This window comes from Pseudoliparis swirei, chromosome 6 (genome assembly GCF_029220125.1).
Source record: "Pseudoliparis swirei isolate HS2019 ecotype Mariana Trench chromosome 6, NWPU_hadal_v1, whole genome shotgun sequence".
Classification (NCBI taxonomy): Eukaryota; Metazoa; Chordata; class Actinopteri; order Perciformes; family Liparidae; genus Pseudoliparis; species Pseudoliparis swirei.
In genome coordinates, this window is record NC_079393.1 from 14,621,695 (window position 1) to 14,648,273 (window position 26,579).

A 26,579-nucleotide genomic window follows, 5' to 3' on the forward strand; every position below is an offset into this window, starting at 1 on the left:
AAAGTTGGTGGCTCCCAATGTGGAAATGGTATATTATGATGCTTGTCTCACACATTATATGTATTCATGAATCTATATAATATATAAACCATCCACTGTTAAGATTGAGGTAACCCTTTTTTTAATGGTCTCATAGCATTTCCTGATAGTTTTCTAGGAAGTTTTCTCGAAAGAACCATATGGTACTAATTATAAAGAAAATATAGAATTTATTTTAGTTCCTAGTTCTTTTAGTCAGGATTTACAGATTTACAGTAGGGAGCAGTTGTTAACTGAGATGAATTTAGCCAAAAGAAGTCAAATCTTAAGTTAATATTCATTCCATCTCCATTTATCATTTGAAACTTTATTCTCCATATATGTTAAATTGTTAATGTATTCAAATTGTTGCATATTCAGCTGACCTGTTTTGCATTCAATAAAACATTTCTATTAAACATTAATATATGTTATTCTTGTAAACCGTAAATTTTTTTAGAAAGAAATGAAAAACTGGCAAATGTAGTATTACCAATATCATAATCAAGTCTTGATGACATAAAACGAAATACCACATATATTAGTTAAGCCTTTGTTTATTTGAACAATAGACAGCAAAGTAAAAGAGTACCTGAGACTATGTGGCTTCCTGTGTATAGTCACACATTGCACAGTGCAATGTGTGACTATACATTTGAAGCAAATAATACTGTTAAAATAATATCATAAATGTGTAAAACAAAACAGGTAGAGACAATACCAATGAACATGTGACACAAAATGACAAGACCCTTCTGTTGTATAAATATTCAGTGCTACATATAAAAGTAAAACAATCCTAATAAAAACATTAAAACGCAGTTAAATCCACAGTTTGTTGTATTTCAACATGTATACAGTAACAGAAGGCTGTAGCAGTCCTTGGAGGATGGAAGATTATTAGAGCTGGTAGTGTGTATGTCTGCTTATAAGTTAAGTGTTCACTCGAAAGTGAGCAGTCCAAAGAGTTATGAGGAGTTGCCGTGAATGATCTTGGGGCACTTCTCTGTCTGGATGCAGTAGTTGTCGTGTAGAACCAGACCAGCAGGGCACTGGCAGCCTGGGACACAGGGCTTGAAGCAGTGGCTCTCTATCACCCCCAGTGGTACGTCCACGTTAAAGCAGGTGACGGGGCACGGGGGTCCGCACTCATCAAACACAAAGCCCCTCTCCACTGGACAGCCAACAGCTGCAGCAGACAGACATAGAGAGGAAACATTGAGAGGCGGAGAACACTGTCAACACGATGGCTTCAAGGGTGACCGGTGGGAATTAGTAGTTATCAACAATAAGATTGTTTTTTACAAAACTTTTTTCATTTTCATTTGAGGCTAATGGTTCGTGCATGGCGCTTCGAGCCCTGCAAAACATCACTGAGCTGTTGACAACAGCAGCGGATGGCCTTGGGTGAGTTTTCGATTGAAAACAGAACATGAGTCATAAGAGACCTTTTTGACATCTAAAAATAAAAAAATCTGTTATTATTCAGACTATTATTTTGTACTGCAAGTGGTCACCTGGATAATATGGTAAATGTGCACTTTGGTTCAGTATAGATATCACTTATAACCTCTTATCTGAAACTGTGTTTCAAATGTTGATGATCATTTAAAGCATGAGACCGCCCCTCTATCATGTGTCACCAACTCCCACGTTGAAAATCTAAACGCATGTCAAATTGATAACCTGAGAGTTGATAATACAGCCTGACACACATTAACAATGACAAATAAACATAAATACAGAGTAATAGTGTAACTGTCGTCTGTTTTACCAGGGCAGTGTGGGGGAGGTTTGGTCAGATTTTATTAACAGTGGTTTGACGACATATGCAAACAACCGCCAAAATGTAAAAGTATTTTGATTAAAATGTTCCTAAAATCTGATTGGTGCACAGAGGTATGTCTGTATCCCCCTTTTCTAACTGACCATCGCTTAACATCAGTGAGAAAACCAAAATAAATAAATATGAAATGACAAAAACTGATATAACTTCAGCTGATTATTTCCAGCACACCACATGCTCATCCAGCAAAGAAGTTGCTTCAGAAAATATATGAATAAGACCTTTAAGTGTGCGTTTTACTCACCACACTGCGATGGGCTCCTCCATTGCAAGATGACTCCAGCCTCTCTGCACTGACTGGCATAGGCCTCCAGTGTGTCACACAGACACTCATCAGTGTTGGCCCCGCAGGCACAGAGGTCGTACACACAGGCTCCGTACCACGGCTCCGGAGGCACCACGCGATGGCAGGGCTTAAAGGCAGCGGACTTCAGGGCCTTACAGCGAGCGTTAGCCCCCTTCTTGGCCTGGTAGCCTGCGTCTTTACAGGGGTCAACGTTCTCACCGGGGCGACAGGATGAGAGCGAACGGCTACCATTCATGACCTAAAATGACAGGCAGGTCTTTGATTGGCATGCAATAAAAATACGATTTCACTTTTACTCTGGGTATTCTGCGTTGTTCTATGTATTTATTTTACCCTCCAGCTGTTTCCAAAGTCCGCCTCTGACAGGCTGAGCCGTCCGCTGGGCGTTCGGAGGTCATCCTGGTAGTAGTTATTGAAGTTTCCACAGAGCCCACAGGTGTGGCCCTTATAGGAGCCTGGCACACTCACTTCCAGATGTGAGCGACCACTCCACAATACCTAAAGGTGAACCAGTTGGTGTATACGTGTGTGACAGAATCTGAAGGGCCTTACTGTTTCCAACCATACGTACATCACAAAGACAATGAGAGGGACAAAGACTGTACCTTCAGCCCGATGTTAGTGTTGAGTAAGATGGTGTTTGTCTGTCGCTCGACGTAGATGTACGGTTCACTGAGGAACGGCAAAGTCACAACCTCATCATTCACCTGAAGAGTAGAACAATGTCTGTGTTGATGCATATCACAAACATGACGACATTATTTCAAGTATTTGTACACACAGACCTTCACAACCCAGTCCTGGAGTAGCTGCACTGTGATGTCTCCGATAAACACGGTCACCTCTTTGGTCCAGGACACTCCTTTACGTCCACGGTCATCATTAGTGGCATGAACACTGGACACACAAGGACGAGTCATTGGCCGGGGCGAAAAGAGTAACAATTTATTAAACACATTGAAAGGTCACATGTTATGGCATTTTGATTGTTGTTTCTTTTTTGGGATTTTTAGACTACAATTCAAAAGTTATCATTTCCTGTTCGTAATTTATAAAATTAGGTTTCAAAAGCAAAACATCATCACATTTTGATTTCAATATTGCTAAATCCAGAGTTACCGATATAATTATGCTAACTTCAAACCAGTGAGAATAATCCACTGTTATTAAATATTACAATTTTTATTTTTTTCATGCAAAACCCCATCTCATTAAGAAGCAGACCTTTAAAACAAAGCAACATCTACTTCTGACCCCTGATCACAGGTTATGGACATGAGTTGTGAGCAGTTCAACCAAAGACTGTTTTTCCTTCTAAGATTGCTTCATTTAAATGATTTTTTACAAGGCAAACAAATAGAGCAGCATTCGCTTGGGTAACCACGGTGACCCACTCACCTGAAGTCGCCACTCTCACAGTCCTGTGCCAGGACGTACGTGCACGCTCCCTGAAAGTGCAGCATGCGGCCATCGAAGGTGCGATAATGAGGGTCGCCGAAGGCAATGCAGGTGGCTGGACGAGGAAGACAATGAGGACAACACAAGCCTGGGACAATGGCTGGCATCTCATCCTGCACACACACACACACACACACACACACACACAGACAAATGTCAGATATTTAAAGTCTCTCTCCAGACTGACAGTTTAGGGCAGTGAGGCATTTCAATGAAACACAGACAAAGACTCTGTGTGTGTGTGTGTTAGTTTTACTGACTGTTGCACAGGTTAGAGAAGGGCAGCGTTCACTGTGACAGTGAACGTCTCCAAACACACATGTGCAGCCGGTGCACTCGTCCACCTCCCACTGCTCGTTAGACTTATAGACGGTTCCTTGGTACAAACACGACGCCCCTGAGTCTACAACGCACACGCACAGACAGAGACACAAATACACACAACATTAGACTTGTGAGGCAGAACACAACGTTGTGGGAGCTCACTGTATTGGATAGTTTGGGTACCTTGGCATTCGTAGCAGCATTTCCCTGGAACCTTCACTTGTTTCTGGCCATTTAGACAAACTGCATGTAAACACTCTTCAATACTGCACTCGATGTAGCCCAGCTAAGGATGGAACAGAGAGAACAGACTACTTTAAAAGTAGATCGTCAGAAAAGATACAATATTAACAATCTGGGGTCCAGTGGTGGAAAGTAATTAAGTATATTTATTAATGTACTGTACTAAAGTATGATTTTGAGGTACTTTATTTGAGTATTTCCATTTTTTGCTGCTTTTTACTCCGAGATTAATCTGACAGATATTCGCTACTAGTTACGTTTAGATTAATATTTTACATAAAATACTCAAAATCAGTTTATAAAATATGCCTCATTATAGATTACGATCTTGTTGTAGTTTAGGAAATGTTTTCTAATGTTAGATTAATCCATTGTAATTTGGATTCTGACTTATCCACTTATAATACTTCTTCCGCATATGCACTCTGGTTTTATAATATTCACCATTCAACTCTTCAATGCAATGACCTTGAAGATAGATCCTATGTCTGGACCCATCTTCAAAACTTCAATGGCCTTTTTTTCCCTCTAGTTTTGTTTATTATAACCTTGAACTATGTTAATACTTGCTCTGCCATATTAAATTGTATTTAAACATTGTTTTCATGAAATAGTGGTGTGTAAATGCTACGATCATTATTTGATGAGCGGTGTAGGAAATTTGTCATATTTACGTTGCAGGTACATGTGACGCAGTCGTCATCGCTGTCTGTCCAGCTGCTGCCGTTGGCCACCCGTCTGTTCTGGCCCTCGATCACACAATCTGCATGAAACACAGGAGAACCATCACAAAAACAGATGTTTTCATGCCAATGAGACTTCCTTTAAAAAAATGTTTAATGTACAGCGAGCAGAGCGATGAGAGGAGAGCCGGTGTTATCGCACCTTTACAAACCGGGCAGCATGAGTCTGGAGAGTTGAACTGTTCCTCAAGAGGGCAGGTGAGTGGGAGGCACTTGTGGTGTAAGCAGGTCCACGTCAGGTCCTAAACCACAGACACAGGATCACTGTACTGCTCAAGATCCCATGGTATGTTGATAGAAGTTTGATCACTACCAACAATTTAGATCTCAAGGTGCAGAGATGTCAAACTAAAACTCACTTAACTCACCTCCTTTTAAACCAATGAAATGGCAAAAATCTAAAATGTTATACGATTTTCAACAAATATTCTAATTACATCACTTATTTGTTTCACTGTGAAAATGTGACTGTTATATACACATTTCCATTACAGGCTATACCAAGCTGTATCAGCGTCATTCTCTTACTTCGCTTCAGATTGAGTCATACATCACTTATTGCGTATTATTCTTGACGTACTATCTTCATAATAGAGCCTATTGGAAAAGTGTCGTTGCTGCGGTACCTTGCACTGGCAGGTGAAACAAGGGTCATCTGTTGCCAAGACCTCGTTGCCAATCAGTGCAGCGGTGCAGTTACTGAGAGGCTCTAAACATACACACACATGGTACAGAGATCAGTGACAATGCAGAGATAACAAACATCGTGTCACAAAAGCAGTTTGGTACCGACGGGCACAGACAGGGCAGCAGGATTCTGGCCCGGAGAACAAGATGTTGCTCTTAGGACAGTCGACCAGACTGGGACACTGCTTTCGGTAACACCTCAGGTGTTGCTCTCCATCCGGCAGCACCTGGGACACACACACACACACACACACACACACACACAAACACAGGTTGTATTACAATGACGACTATTAATAACACTACTACTTCAAGGACAGCTGAATATGTGTTGATTCATCTATACATTGATAGAAGATAATCAGAGACAATGAATTCATCATTGAAGTCATCTATTTCACAACAATGGCAAATATCATGTCGTTCCAGCTTCTCAAGGTTAAATATTTACTGCTTTAGTCACTTCATCTTGAAAAAAAAACGAGATACATAAAAATGTCAGGTGTGTATGTATCGTACCTCACAAGTGCAGATCTGACACGGGTCATCGGCTGGATGGAAACTGTCACCTGGGCCATACACTCTGCCCTCAAATACACAGTCTACGCAAAAAACAAGAAATATACAATAAAATGAACGAACATCCTAATATGAAACATGAAGGTTATGTGACTTATATCCTCATTTGCTTACCAGCACACACAGGGCAACACTCCCCAGGCACGCTGATGAAGTTGATGCAGGGAGATAAACAGCGTACTTCAGAGCAGGTGGTCACTCCGTCCACACACATACACGTCATACAGGGGGTGGAGTCTGCGAACCAGCTGCTGCCCTCTGTATGCGCCTCTCCTGCATACACACAACCTGAGAAGGAAAATTAAATCACTGGTAAAAAACTATTTCCTTTTGCGATTACAATTTACAGAGATCTATTTACCTCTACAGCGAGGACAGCAGGCTCCTGCATCGGTCAGCTGATGCATACAAGGCAGCTTGGGACACTCGGGAGACGCACAATGCACCTCACCTGCCTATAGACACAGACAGATTAACATTCAAACCCATAGAAAGTGCAAATATGGAGGAAAAAGACAGAGATGAGAAGTCCGACCTGGCAAGTGCAGGTGGAGCACTGGTTTGAACTCAGACTCCATCTCATCCCGTCACTGTACTCCTGTCCATCAAGCATACACACTGAGACCAGAGACAGACAAGGACAAAAACAGATTTCTCAATTTAGTCTCTTTTAGAGAGATATAGCTGATTTTCATGTGTGCAAGTTTGTGCATATGGGATTTTTGATTTTATTGAATTTGCGGTGGCTTTCATCCATTCCCATAAATACATCTAGGTGCTTTATCAAAATTAATTTCAGGAACTGGCAAATAAACAATTGTCAATTAATTTCTCAAACGGTATAATTTTAATATAATTTGATATACATGTTTTGTGGTTTTAAAAAGAGTTGTTTCTGTGTCAGTATAGAGGCCAAGGCTTGAATATATGGAAGAAGCAAAAAGCAACCCCATTATTGTGTCCATCTCATGATGACAAGTTGTGAGTTAGAAAATGATAATTATCTTTCTTCAAATTGCAGCCAGAGGGTAAATTTAGATTACATATAATTAGTCCACATATTGCTTGAGTTAAACATATTAAAAGACTCAGGAGTAATACGTAAGGCTTCTCATACCATTGACACAAACAGTTCAGGACCTACCTGTGCACTCAGGACAGCACCGTCCTGGCTTGGTAACTGGTCGGACACAGGATGTAGGTGGGCAGACATGGGGCACACAGGTGACGGTGCCTCTGACACAAGTGCAGCGCTGACAGGGGTTGGAGGAGGATTTGAAGGTTTGACTGTGAGAGTGGACGACACTCTCATACAGACAGGAGTCACAGACGGGGCAGCAGGTATCTGAAGGGACCGGGTGGGAGCACCGGACTGGACAAGGTCTCTTCTGACAGTTCACAACCTCATTCTGATCACAGGAGGGGATGAAGGGATACGTTGGAAAGAAAGAAAAGAAAAGGGGGATGGAATTAATTTGACTAAATCAAATTCACGGTCAGATTATTTCACTTTCATTCTTAAGAATTGTCAGACTGACCAGACAGTAGCATGAAGAGCAGGAATCAGAGGGAGAAGTGAAGGAGGAGCCGGACTGATACTCTTTACCCCGATGGAGACACATCCCTGTGCAGACTGGGCAGCACTCCCCAGAAGGGCTCGATGGACGTACACAGGCCACACTGGGACAAGACACATGCATACACACCACACCACCGTTCTATAGACAAAAACATACACATTGAGGTTGACACTATTCCTTTTGTTTATTCGTTACAGTCTTAAGTACAACTAAAGATACAAAGACGAGGTAGTGGTAGCTACAGTATGTGCGAAATAATTGCTCTTCCCAGAGTCATCCTGATGGGATGAGAGGGATACTAAATTGATCGTCTTTGAAAAGTATATACAGTATATTATTTAAAGCAATGATTGTTTGTAACATACTAAACAGGAAAATGTGGATTAAGCTGCAAACGGACATTCATAAGTGTACATAAAATCCACTACAACCTAACAGTTCATATGTTCATATGTATTGACGCTTGTTTTTGGTGTTACTCTGGGAAACCACTGGAATCCACTGAAAGTGCTGTAAATCAAATTGCAGTTGCCATCCTATGAGAGAAGCACACTTTTCAGATTCTACAAGGGGCTAGTATTCGATTTAAAAAAATAGACTTCAGTTGGACTATTCCTTAAAAACATCCCTGTGACTTCAAACACGTTCATTTTCTTTTTCTTACTGATAAGCCATTCTTTTTACATTCTTGACTACTTTGACATGTTCTGTTCCACAGCTCTAACACCAGTGGGGGGCTCACTGCAAACGTCGACCACCATCTGATAGTTTTCGTGTTTATTTCTATAAGTTAAAAAAAATCAGTGGATACAAATCAAAATACGTGAGTGGTAGTACCAGACAGGAGCAGAGCTGGCAGTGGTCTGTAGGGTGTGGGAACCGCTCTCCGTTGAAACAGCCTCGTCCATTGAAGTTGCATCCGTCACAGACTCCACATGCACAGCCATCCAGAGCTGGATGTGGGCATGACACAGCAGGGCATCTTCTCTGTGTACACACCGCTTCACCTCTCTAAGGAGAAAACATATGTTATGTACAGTAGCTGTGAGCGTGCAGAGAGACCTCCAAAGTAAATGCAGCCCTTCTCCCTCTCACTGAGCATGTGCAGTCCTGGCACCCTGCCTCTCCTCCTGGAAGGATCTGTCCCTCTACGTATGTCACACCTTGGAAGTGACAACCTATACACAAAGTTATACATCCATTAATGAATTACTCTACATAACATGAACTGTGATATGTTGTAAGCTGGTTACCGTCACAGACAGGGCAGCCACAAGGGTTGGTGACCGGGTGAGGACAGCGTGCGGCTGGACACGACTTCTTCTCACATCGCACTGAACCACTCTGCGAGAGAAGAAGCATGGCACATTGTCCAGAAGAGATTGACCAGCAGGAAGGTGTACCCGAATGTATGTGCATGTGCGTGTGTGTTGCTGCTACCTGACAGGTGCATTCAGCGCAGAGGTTTCCTGGGTCAGGGATTGACTGGCCATTGGCAAGGACTGCACTGTTATAGAAACAGCCTGTTAAATAAGGACAAGTATATTTTGCCATTTTATAATCATGGGAAAGATGAACAAACAGAGTTTAAAACCAATGACCCTAAACTAGGAATGTGGGCAGAGTTTGATTTTGACTTGACATACGTTCACATTCTCCACAGCATTGTCTGGGTGGTGTGTACGGGTGACTGCACTCTCCATAGCAAGGTGTCTTGGTGCAGATGACCTCGCCTCCGTAACAGTAACATACGCCACAAGGGTCTTTGTCATCACTAAACTCCGTGCCATCAGAGTACTCTTTACCATGAAACGTGCAGCCTGCAAGTAGAAAACTGGAGATTAGGATATTTTTTAGACAACCTTGGGAATACAGTTCCCAATTAAAGCTGCTGACAGAAATGTGTAACTGGAACATTTGATAATAACGTTTCACTCACCTTCACAGGACATGCAGCACTGTCTCTGGACTGGATGTTTACAGTTGGACGGCGGGCAGTGCTTCCTCTCGCACCGGACTGAGCCCTCACGGCAGACACACACTGCACATTGATCAGATGCATCATCCCAAGTCTCCCCATTCGCTCGCTCTCGGCCCTCGTATCCGCAGCCTGCAAAGGAAGTCAGACACAGAAAACATGATTAAACCAGAGAAAGTGTGGTTTCTTATGTGACTGAACAACAGCATCACACTTGTTTTGTTGATACTGATGACATAAAGTGATAATCAAAATATACAAAATGCTTTGTGTTACAATATCTTGGCAGAGATAGTAAACTGTACCTTCGCATGTCCGGCAGCACTGCTGTGTGATGGGATGAGAACATGGAGCAAAGGGGCAGGGCTTGCGCTGGCAGTGAACTGTCCCATTGGTGCAAGCACATGACCGACAGTTGTCAGTTGGGTGGTAGAAACGCTCGGTGTGTCTGTAGGGTTGCTGTTCATACACGCAGCCTGATGGAGGAGCTGAGGAAACATCAGTGAAAGACATCAACTGTGTGTCTCTACTATACAACTTCATGATACATGTTGTGTTCAACCATCATGAGCCGGGAAACAAACTCAACCAGAGAAGATGTACCAACCCAACTGATGAAAGTAGGAAATGTAGCATTTGTCTGAATGAAAAAATATGAAACTCTACAACCCTGATGACTAATAATTAGTAACACATGGTTTCAGGATGATTATAATGATCTCTCACTGGACGCTCTTTTCAAAATAAGGATCAAATGAAGAAGATATGGAGCCATCATTTCATATACAAACATTAAATACCAATTTAAATTCGGAACGAAAAGGAAAGACAAGCTGCTCACTAACAATATGAAACAGTTAAGTGTAAAAAACACAATGCTGGAGGCTTATTGGGAGATAAAAGGAAGTCAAATGTTGCCAAGGAGTTATATATTTAGCTTTGTTTCAATACACATATGCCACATTATGCAAGTCATGCAAGAAAAAAAAAATCTGTGTGCTTAGATTTATGCCAAAGAAAGTATGCTTTTTTGATGCAAATTGTGGTAATCGGGCGCTAATGGTCAAACTAATTGCCTGATTGAGCTCCAACTGCCTACTGTGTTGATATATGAGCAACATTAAGTGCCAAACTACAATAACTAACGCCTTCAGAGCGACTTTCTTTTCTCTCTTGCACATCCTTACCGGGACACTGGGGGCAGCAGTCTCCAGGCAGCACATTTGGGTTGGAGCATGACAGCCGTGGACACCTCTTCATCAGACACTGGACATTCCCGTTCTACAAGAAGCACAACACAGATTGAAATAAAAAAACAACTTCAAGAAAACCACATGTGGTCAACACAGCAGGGTTAGTCATGCTGTTGTGCTCATTATTCTTACAGTGCAGCTGCATGTCCTGCATGTGTCCGTCGGATGGGGGAACTCTTGTCCATTGGGATACTCTTTCCCAGCATAGCTGCAGCCTGATACAGAGGAATGTTGTGAGCATTTTAATTAGTTAGATTCATTTATAGTCTTTATAGAAGGTACATGTTTCCTCACCATTGCAGTTGTTTTGACAGCATGTTCCGTGTAGAGGCGCGTTGCAGTGAGGATGAGGGCATTGGGCTTGGTGGCAGTCAATCTGGCCGCTCACACACTTACACTCCTCACACACACTCACTGGGTTTAAAAAAGCTTCTCCATCCACAAATATACGGTTTTCAAATGAGCAGTCTGGGAGAAATGCAAACACATAGACATTATAGTGATGGAAAATAAACCATGTGATGCTTCATTTATAACCATATCTAGTTCTGAGTTTGAGTACCTGGACATCTCGGGCAGCACTCTCCAGGTGGTGTGTATGAGTTAGAACAATTGAGTGGAGGACAAGGTCTTCTCTCACACTCTACGCTGCCATGCTGAGGAGAAGGAAGGGCTGTATCAGCACATTAGAAGGCAAACAAATGTGATGCAAACAAATGAGGTGTGTGTGTGTGTGTGTGTGTGAGAATGGAGATGTGCTCACCTGACATATGCAGATGTGGCAAGGGTGGTCAGGAGTCGTAAACCTTTGGCTATTGCTATAGATACGATGGTTATAGTTGCAGCTTTCACACAATGCACAACATGAGCCTGAGGAAAGGACAGAGAGTGTATTGACATTACACTGCCAGCTCTACGTAAACAAAGCTCAGACACACGCGGTCTTACCAGTGGTCTTGCTGGGATGCAGGCATGCGGTCGGGGGGCAGTGTGTGTGCGTACACAGCGTCTCTCCATTCACACAGGTGCAGGTGGAACAGGGACGACCCTCGGGTTGCCAGTTGGAGCCTTCCTCATATTCTACCCCCTCCAACACACACGCTTCCATGAAAAAGAGGAGTCATATATTCATTGATGACCTGTGTGTGTGTTGTGTATGTGTGTGTGTGTGTGTGTGTGTGTGTGTGTGTGTGTGTGTGTGTGTGTGTGTGTGTGTGTGTGTGAATGCATTTATAACCTTTGCAGATTGGACAGCAGAGATGTGGATCTCTAATGGGGTTGGAGCATTGGACAGGAGGGCACTTCTCGTCACGGCAACTGACATTCCCACCCTAAAACGAGTTAAAAGTTAAATAGTTTGAAAATGTTGTTATACTGTATTTCGGTTTCAAATATCATACAGAACAATAATAGCTATTATGAGCATGCTCAATCAGATACAAGAGTTTTATGAAATGTTTTGAAAGGTACAAATGAAAATATTTCGATAAAAAACTCCTCATGTTTAACCACTTTCTATTAGAATGTAGTGACTGGACTTGCCTTACACCGGCACTGCAGGCAGGGTCCACTTCCAGCAGGGTTGAACACTTTCCCATCTGCATAAACCCTGCTGTCATACTCACATTCTGTGGGAACAAATACAAAAACGTGTAATATGTTTGCTTGAGTTTGAATAGTCAAATTAGAATTGAAGGATGCGACATGCAATAGGCAAAACAAACTTGACAAAGACATGAGGAAATGGCAGATTTAAAAAAAAGTTGACAGATGCAGTCTACTGACCATTGCATGTGGGACAACACTCTCCTTTGCGCTGAGCTGGATGACTGCAGTGTGGTGGTGGACATGATGAATCCAAGCGCTCACAAGACACTTCTCCTGCCTAACAGGCAGACCCGAGAGATATATAGTCAGAGATACATTGTTTTTCAAAAAAGGAAACGGCTTCATTTTCACAATTGATTCCATTTGCAAATGTAACCATCTTTACTTCTGAAAGTATCTTTGAACCCTTGGGTCTTGAATACTTGCCAACACATCATCCAGTCACATGAACATTAAGGAAAAATAAAATGTGGCCAGACTGAACTTACAGAGCAGCGGCAGTGGAGGCAGGGGTCTCTCCTGGAGGGGAACTTCTGTCCATCCAAATACACCTTGGATTCATATTCACACTGCTCACACCTACAGGTCACACACGTACACACACACATGCATGCACACACACACACACACACACACACACAAACACCGTAAACATCTATAACTTTTGGAAATGTGACAGTTGTCTTGAAGGTAGCCGACGAATGAGGTGGATTGAGGCAGGCTTGGAAGTGTTATGGATGAGGTTAGACAGGTAGGTTACCGTGGGCAACAATCTCCAGCACGATGCACAGGGTTTCGACAAGTTAAGGCAGGACAGGAAAGGGGTGAACAAGTCACATTTCCGTTCTGGAGGAGAACAATAAATAAACTTGATTTATACACACAATAATTGAAATGTAGTGATGAATGTGATGATGCCATACCAAACATGTGCACTCTTGACAACGGTCTCCAGTCGGGATCACAGCTCCGTTAGAGAAGTCATGACCGTTCACACCACAGCCTACAAGACATCCACAAACACATGCTGTGTCTCTGCAGTTTACTGAAGCCATACTCTCTCTCTCTCTCTCTCTCTCTCTCTCACACACACACACACACACACTGCTCCTGTTAATTGAAGAAACCGACCTTGACAAACTGGACAGCAGGTATTGGGTGGAGCAGCAGCTGGGTTTTTACATGGAGTGTTGCACTGCTCCTTCTCGCAGCGAACGTGACCCTCCTGGTGAGAGAACAATATCAAAACAGATGCTGGTGATAAAGACGATAAGAGTTACATTGCCAATGAGTATTAAACCCACCAAACAGTCGCAGACATCACAAGGATTTCCCTCCGGCCTCCACTTGGCTCTGTGATCATACTGGACGCCAGAATGGACACAGCCTGCAGACACATTTTGACACAGCTTGACTGGTGTTGAAATGAACACATAGGAAAGACACATGTCTCTTTCTGGAGGACAACACTTTCAACCATATTGATAAAGAACCATCTAACCTGTTAAATGTACTTATTGCACCCCTCAAATCTGGAAGAACATTTGCACCCCCTGCTGACTGGGAGGGATGCTTTCTGGACAGTTTTAAACGGTCAACATAATGTATTAATACTAGTGCTGTGAAAAATAACGCGTTAACTCAGTTAATCCAATTACAGGTTTAACTAGTTTTTTTTTTTTTAACGCATTTAACGCATGCGCAGAATGAGCTTCCAATCCGTCTGTTGTTGGTCGTCGGGACGAAAAAAAAGTCACTTGCAAAATGAGCTTCCAATACACCACTTCAATCTGAACTCTGTCCGCTCTCATGCAGACGGTCTGTTCATCGGTAATGATCCTTCCGCAGGTTCACCTACGGAAACCTTGTTACGACTTTTACTTCCTGTAGATCAGGGTCTCAACACGTCGATCGCGACCTGCCAGTCGATCGCGGCGCAGTGTTGGTAGATCGCATGACATTAAAAAGATTGGCCCGCCCCCTGACATGTTCTCTAGAGCACGTCTTTGTTCTTTTATTAAACTAAACGTCTGTTGTTGATCGTATCTCCACAGCAGCATGTCATTTCTGTCTCTACGCGTTGCGTTAACACTTATCGATCTCCGTCTGGCGCGCCACAGAGCTCCGTGCGCGCGCATCGGGACCGAGCAAAAAAAAAAGTCACTTGTCAATCTGTCCACCTGTCTGGGCCGGTGAGGTTTCAGCTTTGCAGCGGTGTCCCCGCCGTCCCTTTCATCACGGCCCAGTTCATGAAGAAAACCCACACAGTCAGTTTGCCTCAGCAGCTGCTAGAGGAAGACTAGAGGCCTTTAGATTGTGTCATGGTGGAGTTAATGGTTGACAAACAAGAGAAAAATGCTCTGTTTAACCCTCCTGTTACCTTTACATTTAGGCTACGAACATATTTTACCCTCGGGGTCAATTTGACCCCAGCAATTAAAACCTCCAGAAAATTATTAGAATTAATATTGCTTCCCAAGTTTAAGTGTGAGGTACTTTATGTTTGTTTGTTGACTACCTAAATAGCCCTTTAAATAAATAAAAAAGTTGATATTTCTGATATGTTTGACACAGTGAAAAACAGCCTGGGGTCAAATTGACCCCAAAGAACACCGACATTAAACATTGAATGGGGTCAAATTGACCCGAAAGGTAACAGGAGGGTTAAACATTCTGTTTAGGATGAAGATGTATTAATGTTCCATATGGAAGAAAACTGCTAAATAACTGCTGAGTTGCAGCACCATTGTATAGAAGAATGTATAAATGTATATATCCGTCTTTTGTCATAAATCTCTATGTTCTCACAAAATATACAGAGAATATCGGTAATATGTGATTAATCATGATTAATCCACAAAAACCTGTGATTAATCCGATTAAAAATTGTAATCGTTTCACAGCCCTAATTAATACAATATCAGAGTAACAATGATTGATATTGAACAACCATGATAAACTGTGACTCCACTTCATAGTTTGGATGTATTCCAAAATGAATTTCTACAAATAAGGAAAAAAAAGTTAGGTTCTTCATGAAAGTGTGGCTGAGGATTTGCTTTCGATTTTTTTCTCTCATAAAGGTTGTTGTGGACGGATTTCTGTTTTGTTGTGTCCTTACCTCTGCATCGCTGGCAGCAGCCTCCAGGTACAGTCTCCCTCTGTGTGCAGTTCAGTAAAGTGCAGGGTTGATGATAGCATTCCTTGTTACCCTCCTGTTTACAATGCAAAAACAAAGAGGTGAGAGAAAATGAGGAACAGGGAAGATCAGAGCAATTGTTTAGGCTTGAATATGTTTGTATTAGTGTCCGTGAATGTTAAAACAAAGATACTCACCTTACACGTACATGTCTGACAGCCATCTTTACTGTAGGACACGTTATGAACTGTACCATCCAGCTCACACCCTGAAAGTTAGACACAAGAGCATAAACATTTTCCAGCTTGTGGGTGTGTGTCGGAAAGATCCCAGGAGATAAAGAGTGTATCCGGTAGTTTAAGTAAGAAAAGAGGAATGTGGAAGTAAGTTTGAGCTTGGGTGGTCCCTCTTTGTTTATCAATGGAGATGTATTTTACCTTTTGTCAGACTCACTGGGGAACATCTGGCTCTGCTCCCTCTCCAGTGATGACAGAACTGCACTGTTCTGATGTAATATATGTGCTTGCTCTCACACATACTATATTGTATGGGCCGCAACTATAACCACAAGTACCCACATCCTTTTAGTCGCTAAAGACCTACATAGTCTATTAACACTGGAAGAGATTTACTGTCGGAGTAATAGATCCCTGCAACAACTTCCTCCATTCTTTGACTGTTTACATTATTTTTGATGAAAAAGAACATTATTTACTGTACAGCACACAACACATATTAAACACTGTGAAGAGCAAAGCTGCGCAATTTGTTCCATCAAAGGCTTTCAGGAAGCTTGTGAAATATTTGTTTAGCTTAGATTGGATATTTCAGCAGATAATTATTTTAATGACAACCCTCCAAAGGACATAGACAATGTTTTTGTGAGTGTGAGAGAGGGCAATAATCACAGAGTGTGAGCGAGGCTTGTGAGGCTGCATACTGTGCCAGCAGCCAACAAGCATTTCCTCTATGAAGCCAAGCATGCATGAGATCAAAGTATGTGGGAGTGGGATTCTGCAAGTGTGTATCAACTGAGTGCCATGAGAGTCTTCTGGCCAACATGCAGACACAATTAAGGGCAGGATGGAAACAGGCAGAGACAGTGACAGATAGAGCAGTCCAGAGGGGTGAGAGAAGGGACAGTGGCTTGTTTTAGCACATGTGTATAACATAGATGGTTAAAATGTGAATAAAAAGCAGGACAGAACACAGTTTACGTAACTCTGTGGGAGTGGACTAAGGGAGAGGGACAAAGAGAGACAGAGAATAAAAGAGTTCTTAATAAGGGCCAGTCCTAATTCAACTGAAGTCCCACATATGTTTCACACCATACAAGGGCAAGGTACTCTAAAACCTAGAGTACGCATTGGTAGTACTATATATATATTTAAAAAACACATTGGCAAAAACATGCTCCAACTACCAGGATGAGGCTTTAGACTTGCATTAACAGATTGTTGGACAGTTGAGGACAGTGCAACAAGCTGGAAACACAAGTGACAAATGATCCCCATATAAAGAAGATATGGTCGGCATCTTATCAGACAGTTACATTGTTACACATCACAACAATCATGTTTCTGGACACTCAACGAATGGTCGTCCAATACTCATTCTCTGTTAGCTCTATTTCTGGTCTCTACCAACCCCTGAGGGAAATATCTGGCTCTTTTGCAGCTAATTGCTGCACCATGTCTGTCTACTGTGTGATAAAGGTTATTTTAGACAATAAATAACTGCCTGCTGCAGTTTGACGATGAGAGCAGTGACGATAAACTAGAATAGGAAAGTTGTGGGTTGTAAAACCCAAAACAAAACATTGAAATACTCCATAAAGCTGAAGAGAACTGCAACGCTGGGTGATAATGCTTAATAGGTTCCTCACTAAAAGCAACTCCCTACTCATTACACATATTAATGTGTTACATCCTAAATATAAAGAAATATGGATAAGTATGACCTCCGGCGGTATCTAGCTCAGTAGAAAGCCCACCTCTCAAATACATCCAGGGTGAATGGAATTGTATTTGTGCTGCTAACAGCATGAAAATTACCTACAAAATAATTCAATAATAATAGCAATTTCTAGAAACAATATCCCTGATACTTCATAATCTACAGACCTTGCTGTCAACAGGGCACTTCTTTGGGCTGGCTTTTCAAGACTATTGTCACTATTCTTATTGTAATGCTGATACCTATGATCTGGTGTTACTGGAATCCATACGTTGCTCCTATTTTGAGCAGCTGCTGTATTTTCTGGCTTATTTTGTCCAGTCCATTCCTGCTCTAGTTGACCATTCAGAGCACTGCTTTTGTCTAGGTTAGAAATGCTCCAGTGCTGGGGCAGGGAGGTGACTAGAGCACAGGTAAGGTTGATGCTGTGTAAAGCTTGCTCACTGGATGACATCAACTGTTGCTGCATGTGGAAGTAGAACGGCAGGTAGTGTGGCCCATTGAAGAACCAGTTGCAGCCGTCCTTGTCATAACCATCTCTTCGAAAGCCAAATGCATCAAACCCACTGCGATCCAACCCCAATGGATCAAACCCGTAGATACTGTAGCCATTGTCATTGAAGGGTTTGGACATCATCTCGTCTTGGTGTATCTTAGTATCACTCTCCTCCTTTTCATCTGTCTTGCCATGCTCTCTCTTGTCAAAGCATATGCATCTGATATTTCAGACTTGTCTGTAATGACGTCATATTACAAGGTGCGCCAATTGTTGTGGGCACATACACAATACACATCTGCTTCTGGGAAGAAATCACATCATCAGGGGTAACATCAAAAGGCTTCATCTTCGGATGGTAACGGATGTCCCTTTGAGCATGATCATCTCTAGATGTTTGTCCTTTTGATCCAGGCTGATGTTTATCTTGTCACTGTGCCCACAGCTTGTCCATCAACGCCATGTGTGAGAGGTATAAAGGGTCGTAAGCAGCCAGAGGTGAAGCCATGTGACCCCCCACCCAAAGCCTAAAGAGGCCAGCAAAGGTCTGCAGAGACAGGGAGAACACTTGCAAGTCTGGCTGGTTTACGGTCCTCTGCAGGGTCACTGCATCTGGCAGCCACATCTAAAGGGATTAATGGAAATTAGTGAAACAAACCCGGTATAGAAAGTACAGTGAGGTGGGCTGTCAAATGAATAAACGCTGTTTGACAAACCAAGGAGTTGAAACGCCGTCTGAGACAAGGGGACCAGGTGAAACGGGAAGTCAAGCCCTGGAAAGAATGATGTGGGACGCAGCCGGAGCCGGGCTCACCATCTCCTGCCACAAAGCTGAGAAGTTCTTTGACCCAGAGTCCACTGTCCACTCAAAATATGGAAGTGCCAGTTTGCATGATGACATTGACTGCAGCTCACGCTCCACTAATTGCAGGAAGTAGCGGTGCCAGGGGAGGAAGAAGGCATGGTCCCCGGCCTGAGGGGACAACTCAGCTCTCAGTAGTGCAAAGCCCTTCCACAAAGCTAAATCATCCAAATGCAAACACACAAACACACAAACAAACTCATAATAATGATCAAAAGATATACATTACATTTTTAAAGTCTGAGGGAAATTTATAGTCTCACCTGGCCTGGCATAGACTTTTCTCATAGCCATTGGTACAACTTCCTCTCTGTTGGTGTGAGCTGGCACACACAGTCAACTCTGCCACTATGTGTGCATGTGCACTCTTCACAGCCTTAACTGTTCCCCATATCTCCACAGTTTTAGTTGAAAGAAGCAACCACAACCTCCACAACATCTCACATCGGAGCACTTTACTCCGGGAGAGAAGCGTATTACTTGTAATCACAGGTATAAATGAAATCCAGCTCCTAGCAGCAGTTTACACTTTTATGGTTTCTTTTAAGATCTTCCAGCTTAATCCGGTTTAAGTCTATATTGTCGCATTGCATTTCATTCTCCAAACTACCCAGGTCGGATCCACAGAGAGTCCTGTTCACAGAAGAGATGTTGTGTCCATGTTGACTGTAATTCTGGCAGCCTGGAAAGATCCTGCCTTGGTTTGCGGATGCAGCAGGCACCCAACGGTCACTGGTCCATACAGGCATTAAAGGAAGGGACGTTTTTGCTGCTGTGTCCAGTGCAGTAGAGGAAGTCCACACAGAGGCCTGAGGTAGGATTAAAGGCTCAGCGGCGTTGAAATGGTCGCATCCCTTCACACTTGTTCTTTGGTTTGTGTACCCAACATGCCTAGAAGTGTGTGGAGGGGGGGGGGGGGGGGAGACAGAGGGCCTCTTACCCAGCTTTAAACCCCACTGCAATGCCCAGAGTCAGAACGGACAAAAGTATAGCACTGCTATTAGGCTCACCCATTGCAGCAGGGCAAGCAATGTCCTACAGCTAAACTATTAAAATAACAGACAATAACAAGAGCTATTTAAAAACTAGATCAGAATAATTTGACATTTTGAGAAACATAGTCATTTACTTTTCTCGCAGAGATGAGACGGTTGATACCACTCTCACATCAGTCCATTCAACATAAAGCCACAGCCAGGAGATGTTAAACTTAGCTTATCACTTAGACTGGAAACAGCTATCTTATTTCAGTTAAGACACTTTAAAAATCTGCCTTTTATAGCAAATATGAGATTGGAATTGGCCTTCTTATCTAATTTACAAAATAAAATGTATTTCTCAAAATATTCTACCTCACTATGAGTCTACTGTGCTATCAGATGTTTCAATGTACAGAGGTAAGTAGGCTAAAACAAAAACTATAAGCTAAAACTATAAGAAAACTAAAGTAACACAACACTTAACAGAAGAGGTGTTCAAAACTTAATTTTCATTAATGATTATGATCCACCTCAAGCTTTTAAAAAGTTCTGGAGACCTGCCCGGTAACCAAACATACAATAAGCAAATCTTCCAAACATAAACAATAAAACACATATTATAGACACAGCTGAGAAAAGCCCAGAAGGACACATGCTCAGCATTACGAGAAGCCTCTTCCGCCCTATTAACAGCGCTGTGATTCTGCACTGAGGCACAGCAGCTTTGAGCTGAATGCATGTAATACTGTCAGCATGCTAACACACAATGACAATGTAAACATGCTTATGTTTTGCTGTGAGACTTACCACGTAACCATCTCAGTTTAACATGTAAGCATGCAGACATGTTCTGAATTGCACTAAACACAAAAAACGGCTAAAGCAAATTTCCATTCGATAGGACTAGTTGGAACATCACCAACGTGGACGGACATCGCCACACCTGGACATTGCCGCTAGCATGGCTGAAATTGATGTAACTAATAGATACATTTTCACAACAAAGACAAAATAGTTCAACATAGACGTTTAGTTGTTTTGTAACACATTATGAATCTACTCTACCCACTAATCCTGGTTCAGAAATACCTGTCTCAGATGTTTTTGACACATTGGTCCCTTGGTGTTGGGGGGACAGGATCAGGAAAACCCAGCAGGGTCAGAGGTCAAGACGAAACATACGCCTCCATTTTGACAGGGGTTAGACAGACAAGGGCCTGGGAGAGAGACGGTCATCTGCAAACTAGCTATTTAACACCAGTTGAATATGTGTTAGTTTTTTGAAATCATAGTTCGATTTTATTGCATGTTTTTGTAAATGTGTGACATAGATAAACAGAGTGAGAAAATGAGGGAGAAATTGAGGAGCGATAGAGAACTGATAGAAGCTGAATCATATTTTACCTTTAATGTTAGCTTGGCATGTGACCTTTCCAGATGTGCACACACACACAGTGGTGAGGTCAATCTGCCAGCGCCTGCCATCCTCCACTTCATGCCCCTCCCACACACATTGCCGGCTCACACACTCACATCCCTCCAGGTACTGTACGCGTGACTGTAGATGTGCGTTCTGCAGAAAAAACAAAACTCTATGTCACGTCCCATTATATCCCTTGACATACGTGTTCTATCATGGAAAGTCATACAATCTAAGTGCAACACAAACCTGAACTTTGACCATGTCCAGCATATGCGCCAGCTCTTCCAGCCTCTTCTCCAGCTTCTTCAGGCTGTCATCTTTTTGTGCCTGAGAGTCAGACTTCAGTCCTTGAGGAGCTCCAGGGGCCCCCAGCACCACACCTCTCTGCAGCTGGCCACTCTGGACACCCTGAAGATAATGGTTGGTTTGGTCTGTTGGCCTGCTGCGTGTTTGATGTTTACTGGAGGAAGCATCCTGCTGGAACATTCGACTGCTGTCAGTCTGAGAATCTGAGCTATCGCCATTTGTGAACTGAGACCGAGACAGAGCATCTGGAAGGAGAAAGCAGCAGAAGTTGGGAGAAGAGATTCCTGGATAATTCAAGCATTAATAAAATCACACATTTTGAGCTGAAACAAACATCCTGTGAAAATGCTGTGAAAATTAAAACCCACACTGAGGAATGCTAAACAACCTTTTTGGGGTACTATCTGCCTCAGGGCCAAAGGATATGATCCAATGCACATAAACCTGTCCGAGTTTTAGGACTTTTTCACTGTTTGGGGTTCTCGACGGAGTTTCAAAATAAAGTTGTACGAGTTATTTAATAGACTACATCATTTATGACAGAAGAACTATTCTGAGAAAGATGGTATCATATCTCCCAGTATAAGAGTACTCAACGTAGAATACATTATCAGGGTCAGCAATAGAGAGAAAGAATGGAGCAAAAGAAAACAAGAAGGGAGTGTCACTGAAGCCTCTGGTTAGATTTGACCGTTTCTGCTTTTCAGCGTTCTGTGACAAACTGATGAATAAATGCACACAGTGTGTGCACAGAGGCATGAATAGACATATAGAGTACATAGCTATGCAATAATTATTATTATACAAAAAAGATATTGTTCACAGCTCCATAGTGAGCTTTGAAATGTTTATTTTGAAAAGCATGCGTATGGGGTCTCTTCTGCAAACTTATAATATATATACACTACCGTTCAAAAGTTTGGGATCACTTAGAAATGTCCTTATTTTTCAAAGAAAAGCATTGTTTTTTTCAATGAAGATAACATTAAATCAATTAGAAATACACTCTATACATTGTTAATGTGGTAAATGACTATTCTATGTGGAAACGTCTGGTTTCTAATGAAATATCTCCATATGTGTATAGAGGCCCATTTCCAGCAACTATCACTCCAGTGTTCTAATGGTACATTGTGTTTGCTAATCGCCTTAGAAGACTAATGGATGATTAGAAAACCCTTGAAAACCCTTGTGCAATTATGTTAGCACAGCTGAAAACTGTTTTGCTGATGAGAGAAGCTATAAAACTGGCCTTCCTTTGAGCTAGTTGATTATCTGGAGCATCACATTTGTGGGTTCGATAAGACTCTCAAAATGGCCAGAAAAAGAACTTTCATGTGAAATTCGCCAGTCTATTCTTGTTCTTAGAAATGAAGGCTATTCCATGCGAGAAATTGCAAAGAAACTGAAAATTTCCTACAGCGGTGTGTACTACTCCCTTCAGAGAACAGCACAAACGGGCTCTAACCAGAGCAGAAAGAGAAGTGGGAGGCCCGGTGCACAACTCAGCAAGAAGACAAGTACATTAGAGTCTCTAGTTTGAGAAATAGGCGCCTCACAGGTCCTCAACTGGCAGCTTCTTTAAATGGTACCCAAAACGCCAGTGTCAACGTCGACAGTGAAGGCGACTCCGGGATGCTGGCCTTCTAGGCAGAGTGGCAAAGAAAAGCCATATCTGAGACTGGCCAATAAAAGAAAAGATTGGTATGGGCAAAAGAACACAGGCATTGGACAGAGGAAGATTGGAAAAAGGTGTTCTGGACAGATGAATTCAAGTTTGAGGTGTTTGGATCACACAGAAGAACATTTGTGAGATGCAGAACAGGTGAAAAGATGCTGGAAGAGTGCCTGACACCATCTGTCAAGCATGGTGGAGGTAATGTGATGGTCTGGGGCTGCTTTGGTGCTGGTAAAGTGGGAGATTTGTACCAGGTCAAAGGGATTTTAAATAAGGAAGGCTATCACTCCATTTTGCAACGCCATGCCATACCCTGTGGGCAGCGCTTGATTGGAGCCAATTTCCTCCTCCAACAGGACAATGACCCAAAGCACACCTCCACATTGTGCAAGAACTATTTAGGGAAGAAGCAGGCAGCTGGTCTGCTGTCTGTAATGGAGTGGCCAGCACAGTCACCAGATCTCAACCCCATTGAGCTGTTGTGGGAGCAGCTTGACCGTATGGTCCGCAAGAAGTGCCCATCAAGCCGATCCAACTTGTGGCAGGTGCTTCAGGAAGCGTGGGGTGAAATTTCAACAGATTACCTCAACAAATTAACAGCTAGAATGCCAAAGGTCTGCAATGCTGTAATTGCTGCAAAAGGAGCATTCTTTGACGAAAGCAAAGTTTGAAGAAAAAAATTAATACTTCAAATACAAATCATTATTTCTAACCTTGTCAATGTCTTGACTATATTTTCTATACATTTTGCAACTCATTTGATAAATAAAAGTGTGAGTTTTCATGGAAAACACGAAATTGTCTGGGTGATCCCAAACTTTTGAACGGTAGTGTATATATATATATATATATCCTAGTTCTGTGTTCAAAGAAAATTATTTGCATTTAGTTTTGATGTAAAATAAATCCTTTTTTACCTGTAACATTGTCACAGAGCCACGGCCTCCTTAGGTATGCTTTCATTGAAATTTCAGCTGTCTTCAAATATCCCTGCATTCATACAGAAATGCACACATGCTAAATGTTACTGTATATACATAACTCACATAGAATGGAGGAAGAAAATAAGGAATGTAACTGTAAGTCACAAATAATGATTGTGACTTTATGAGTAGACAGTACTGCAGTTCCAAACTTTGCTGTTATGTCGCTGTTTTTTTCATGTTTCATCCTTTTGTGATAATTTTGAACTGCAAATGGGCTTAATTATGTCCTAAAAGAATACTGTAAATGGTATGTAAATCATCAAAAGGTGATGTCAGTATTTGAGTATGCACAAGTATGTAGTACGTGCAAGAAACTCACATTAAATTTGCTGTCTTTCTTCCCTGCTGTGCTGGCAAGAGTGACCACAGCATCTTCAGGCAGTTCCAGATTGATTCTCTCGTTTCTTTTTATCGGTACAAAAACAGCTTCTTTACAGTCTACAAAAAATGCTAGCCTATCAGTCTCCAGGCTCACAGCCAACTGTACCCACTTCTCCCCGGAGAAGGGGTTTCTCCATGGGAAGTGAAGGCTGGCACGGCCCTGAGCTTCTCCTCCAGCCTGGTAGTCCAAACGCAGAGAATAGTTGTGGGTGGAGGAGATGATTTGGAGAATGGGTGAGGATGCAGAGGAGATAGAAAAAAGAGTGGCACTGGAACCCGACGCCTGATGGGCCACCAAATGCACCCCCATACTACCCTGAAGGCTGGAGTACAACAAGTGGGAATATTCACGAGGTAGAGTTAGGTAGGGTGCTTTGGGACGTATTTTGTACATCACACTGCCAGGACTTTGCAGTCTGGTCACTCCGCTTATGTGGTGGGAAATGTTGAGGGCTGCCAGAAGGTCGATCACTAAGAGAGAGGAAACAGACTTGTGACAAATACTCACCGCAAAAAGCTTCAGTTGTACGTTTGTTCTGGTTAATGGGGAAAATGTGTAGTTTCCCCAAGTGGTGAAAAGTGGCAAAGTGCATGTACACAAAGTAAGTAAGTAATACAATAAATATAGAGTACTTACAACTGAGTATTACAATAGCTATAGGCCTAGCTTGTTTGTTAATAAATATTTAGCATTAAAACAAAGGATTTGCTAATCTAATTTGATGCATGGTTAATAATTCATCTTCCCAGCATTATGTAAAGTAGTTGAGTTCATTTCCACCAGCACAACTGTTATAAAATGCTGCTTGCACATAATTAATAATTTGTAATAATTGAATCTACTATATGGTATGTAAGAATGTACTTTCTTTTGACTCTTAAGAATATGTTGCATGAAGCACTTTAGTTTTACTTCTAAAGAAATCTTTCAGTTTGAAGAATTTCTACTTTTACCTAAATACAAAATTATATATCAAACTAAAGAGAAAAAAAGAAGAAAAAAACTATAACTATAAAACATTAACTAGGGACCCAAGCATGCTTTGGTACTCACCATTCTCATGATTTGGACTGGAGTGCCCCGGCACGGACAGCGCAAGGATACAGAGCAAATGTATCTCCAGCAGCAGGAGCGTCCTCAGTTTGCCGCTCTCCATTCTCCAGACGCAAAAAATGTAAAGCCTTTAATCTTCAAACAATGTATGCAAAAGGCACGGTATTCATTCCCCTTTTAACCCTAATCTGGTGACATGGACCTTGGACTCGAGGTTCAAGATGTTCCTGTTTTCTCTGCGAGCAGATCTCTTACAAAGAGCAGACAGGGGGAAACATGAAACATCTGGATGCAGGCAGGGCGTCACTTCTCTGCAGTCACACAATTACATTCCCCCCTGGGGCCATATCTACAACGTACTTTCACTGCATGATCACAAAGGGATAAAGTTTGATGAATATTACTATCCTTGCTGAAGATGCGTGTTTTTGTTGAACGACAGAGGGAAAAAGACAGACATGCAGAAAAGTACAGGTGAGCAGTGTGCATGAGGTCAACGGTTCTTGTCTGTCTTGTTCAGTTTCCAGTCCGAGAAAGATTGCTTTGGGTGAGGTCCTTCCTGTCCTTATTTTCCCTCGTTTTGTCAGTCAAAAAAACCCAAAAAAACTCTCTCCACCCAACACTGCTCAGTGGAGTTGATTCCCAAAGACCCCCGTTTTGGTAATCAGATAAAACCTGGTCTGGAGCCTGGAGG

General features: G+C 42.2%; 1 protein-coding gene across 2 annotated transcripts; it reads right to left on the reverse strand.

Annotated features, from left to right (window-relative positions):
• Nucleotides 1–557: 557 nt before the first annotated feature.
• kcp (kielin cysteine rich BMP regulator) lies at nucleotides 558–26,579 on the reverse strand. 2 transcript variants are annotated; one of them, XM_056417186.1, is made up of 46 exons: nucleotides 25,886–26,579; nucleotides 24,770–25,302; nucleotides 24,382–24,454; nucleotides 21,727–22,031; nucleotides 21,462–21,630; nucleotides 15,961–16,031; nucleotides 15,746–15,839; nucleotides 13,929–14,011; nucleotides 13,756–13,849; nucleotides 13,548–13,627; nucleotides 13,385–13,470; nucleotides 13,113–13,203; nucleotides 12,802–12,901; nucleotides 12,559–12,644; nucleotides 12,254–12,347; nucleotides 11,965–12,117; nucleotides 11,780–11,886; nucleotides 11,579–11,672; nucleotides 11,311–11,484; nucleotides 11,149–11,231; nucleotides 10,951–11,044; nucleotides 10,069–10,251; nucleotides 9,725–9,895; nucleotides 9,432–9,605; nucleotides 9,226–9,308; nucleotides 9,039–9,129; nucleotides 8,881–8,963; nucleotides 8,623–8,796; nucleotides 7,744–7,923; nucleotides 7,350–7,614; nucleotides 6,741–6,823; nucleotides 6,567–6,660; nucleotides 6,320–6,493; nucleotides 6,146–6,228; nucleotides 5,733–5,853; nucleotides 5,566–5,648; nucleotides 5,082–5,181; nucleotides 4,871–4,959; nucleotides 4,137–4,239; nucleotides 3,890–4,032; nucleotides 3,570–3,742; nucleotides 2,957–3,068; nucleotides 2,777–2,878; nucleotides 2,505–2,669; nucleotides 2,109–2,409; nucleotides 558–1,207 (listed from the first exon to the last, which is right to left on the reverse strand). In XM_056417186.1, the coding sequence occupies exons 1-46, from the start codon at nucleotides 25,986–25,988 to the stop codon at nucleotides 987–989; spliced, it is 6,318 nt and encodes a 2,105-aa protein (XP_056273161.1). In that variant the 5' UTR covers nucleotides 25,989–26,579; the 3' UTR covers nucleotides 558–986. The 2 variants fall into 2 exon arrangements, with proteins under 2 accessions (XP_056273161.1, XP_056273162.1); XM_056417187.1 differs by lacking the exons at nucleotides 21,462–21,630; nucleotides 21,727–22,031; nucleotides 24,382–24,454; nucleotides 24,770–25,302; nucleotides 25,886–26,579 and having other exon boundaries at nucleotides 15,972–17,852.

Excerpts from the sequence above, each read along its gene's own strand:
- kcp (XM_056417186.1), bottom strand. The coding sequence starts at position 25,988 with ATGGAGAGCGGCAAACTGAGGACGCTCCTGCTGCTGGAGATACATTTG. Across the intron at positions 11,485-11,578 it reads GTGCTGCCCGAGATGTCCAG|ACTGCTCATTTGAAAACCGT; the intron begins GTACTCAAACTC and ends CATTTCTCCCAG. Across the intron at positions 9,309-9,431 it reads ATGCTGTGGAGAATGTGAAC|GCTGTTTCTATAACAGTGCA; the intron begins GTATGTCAAGTC and ends CTTATTTAACAG.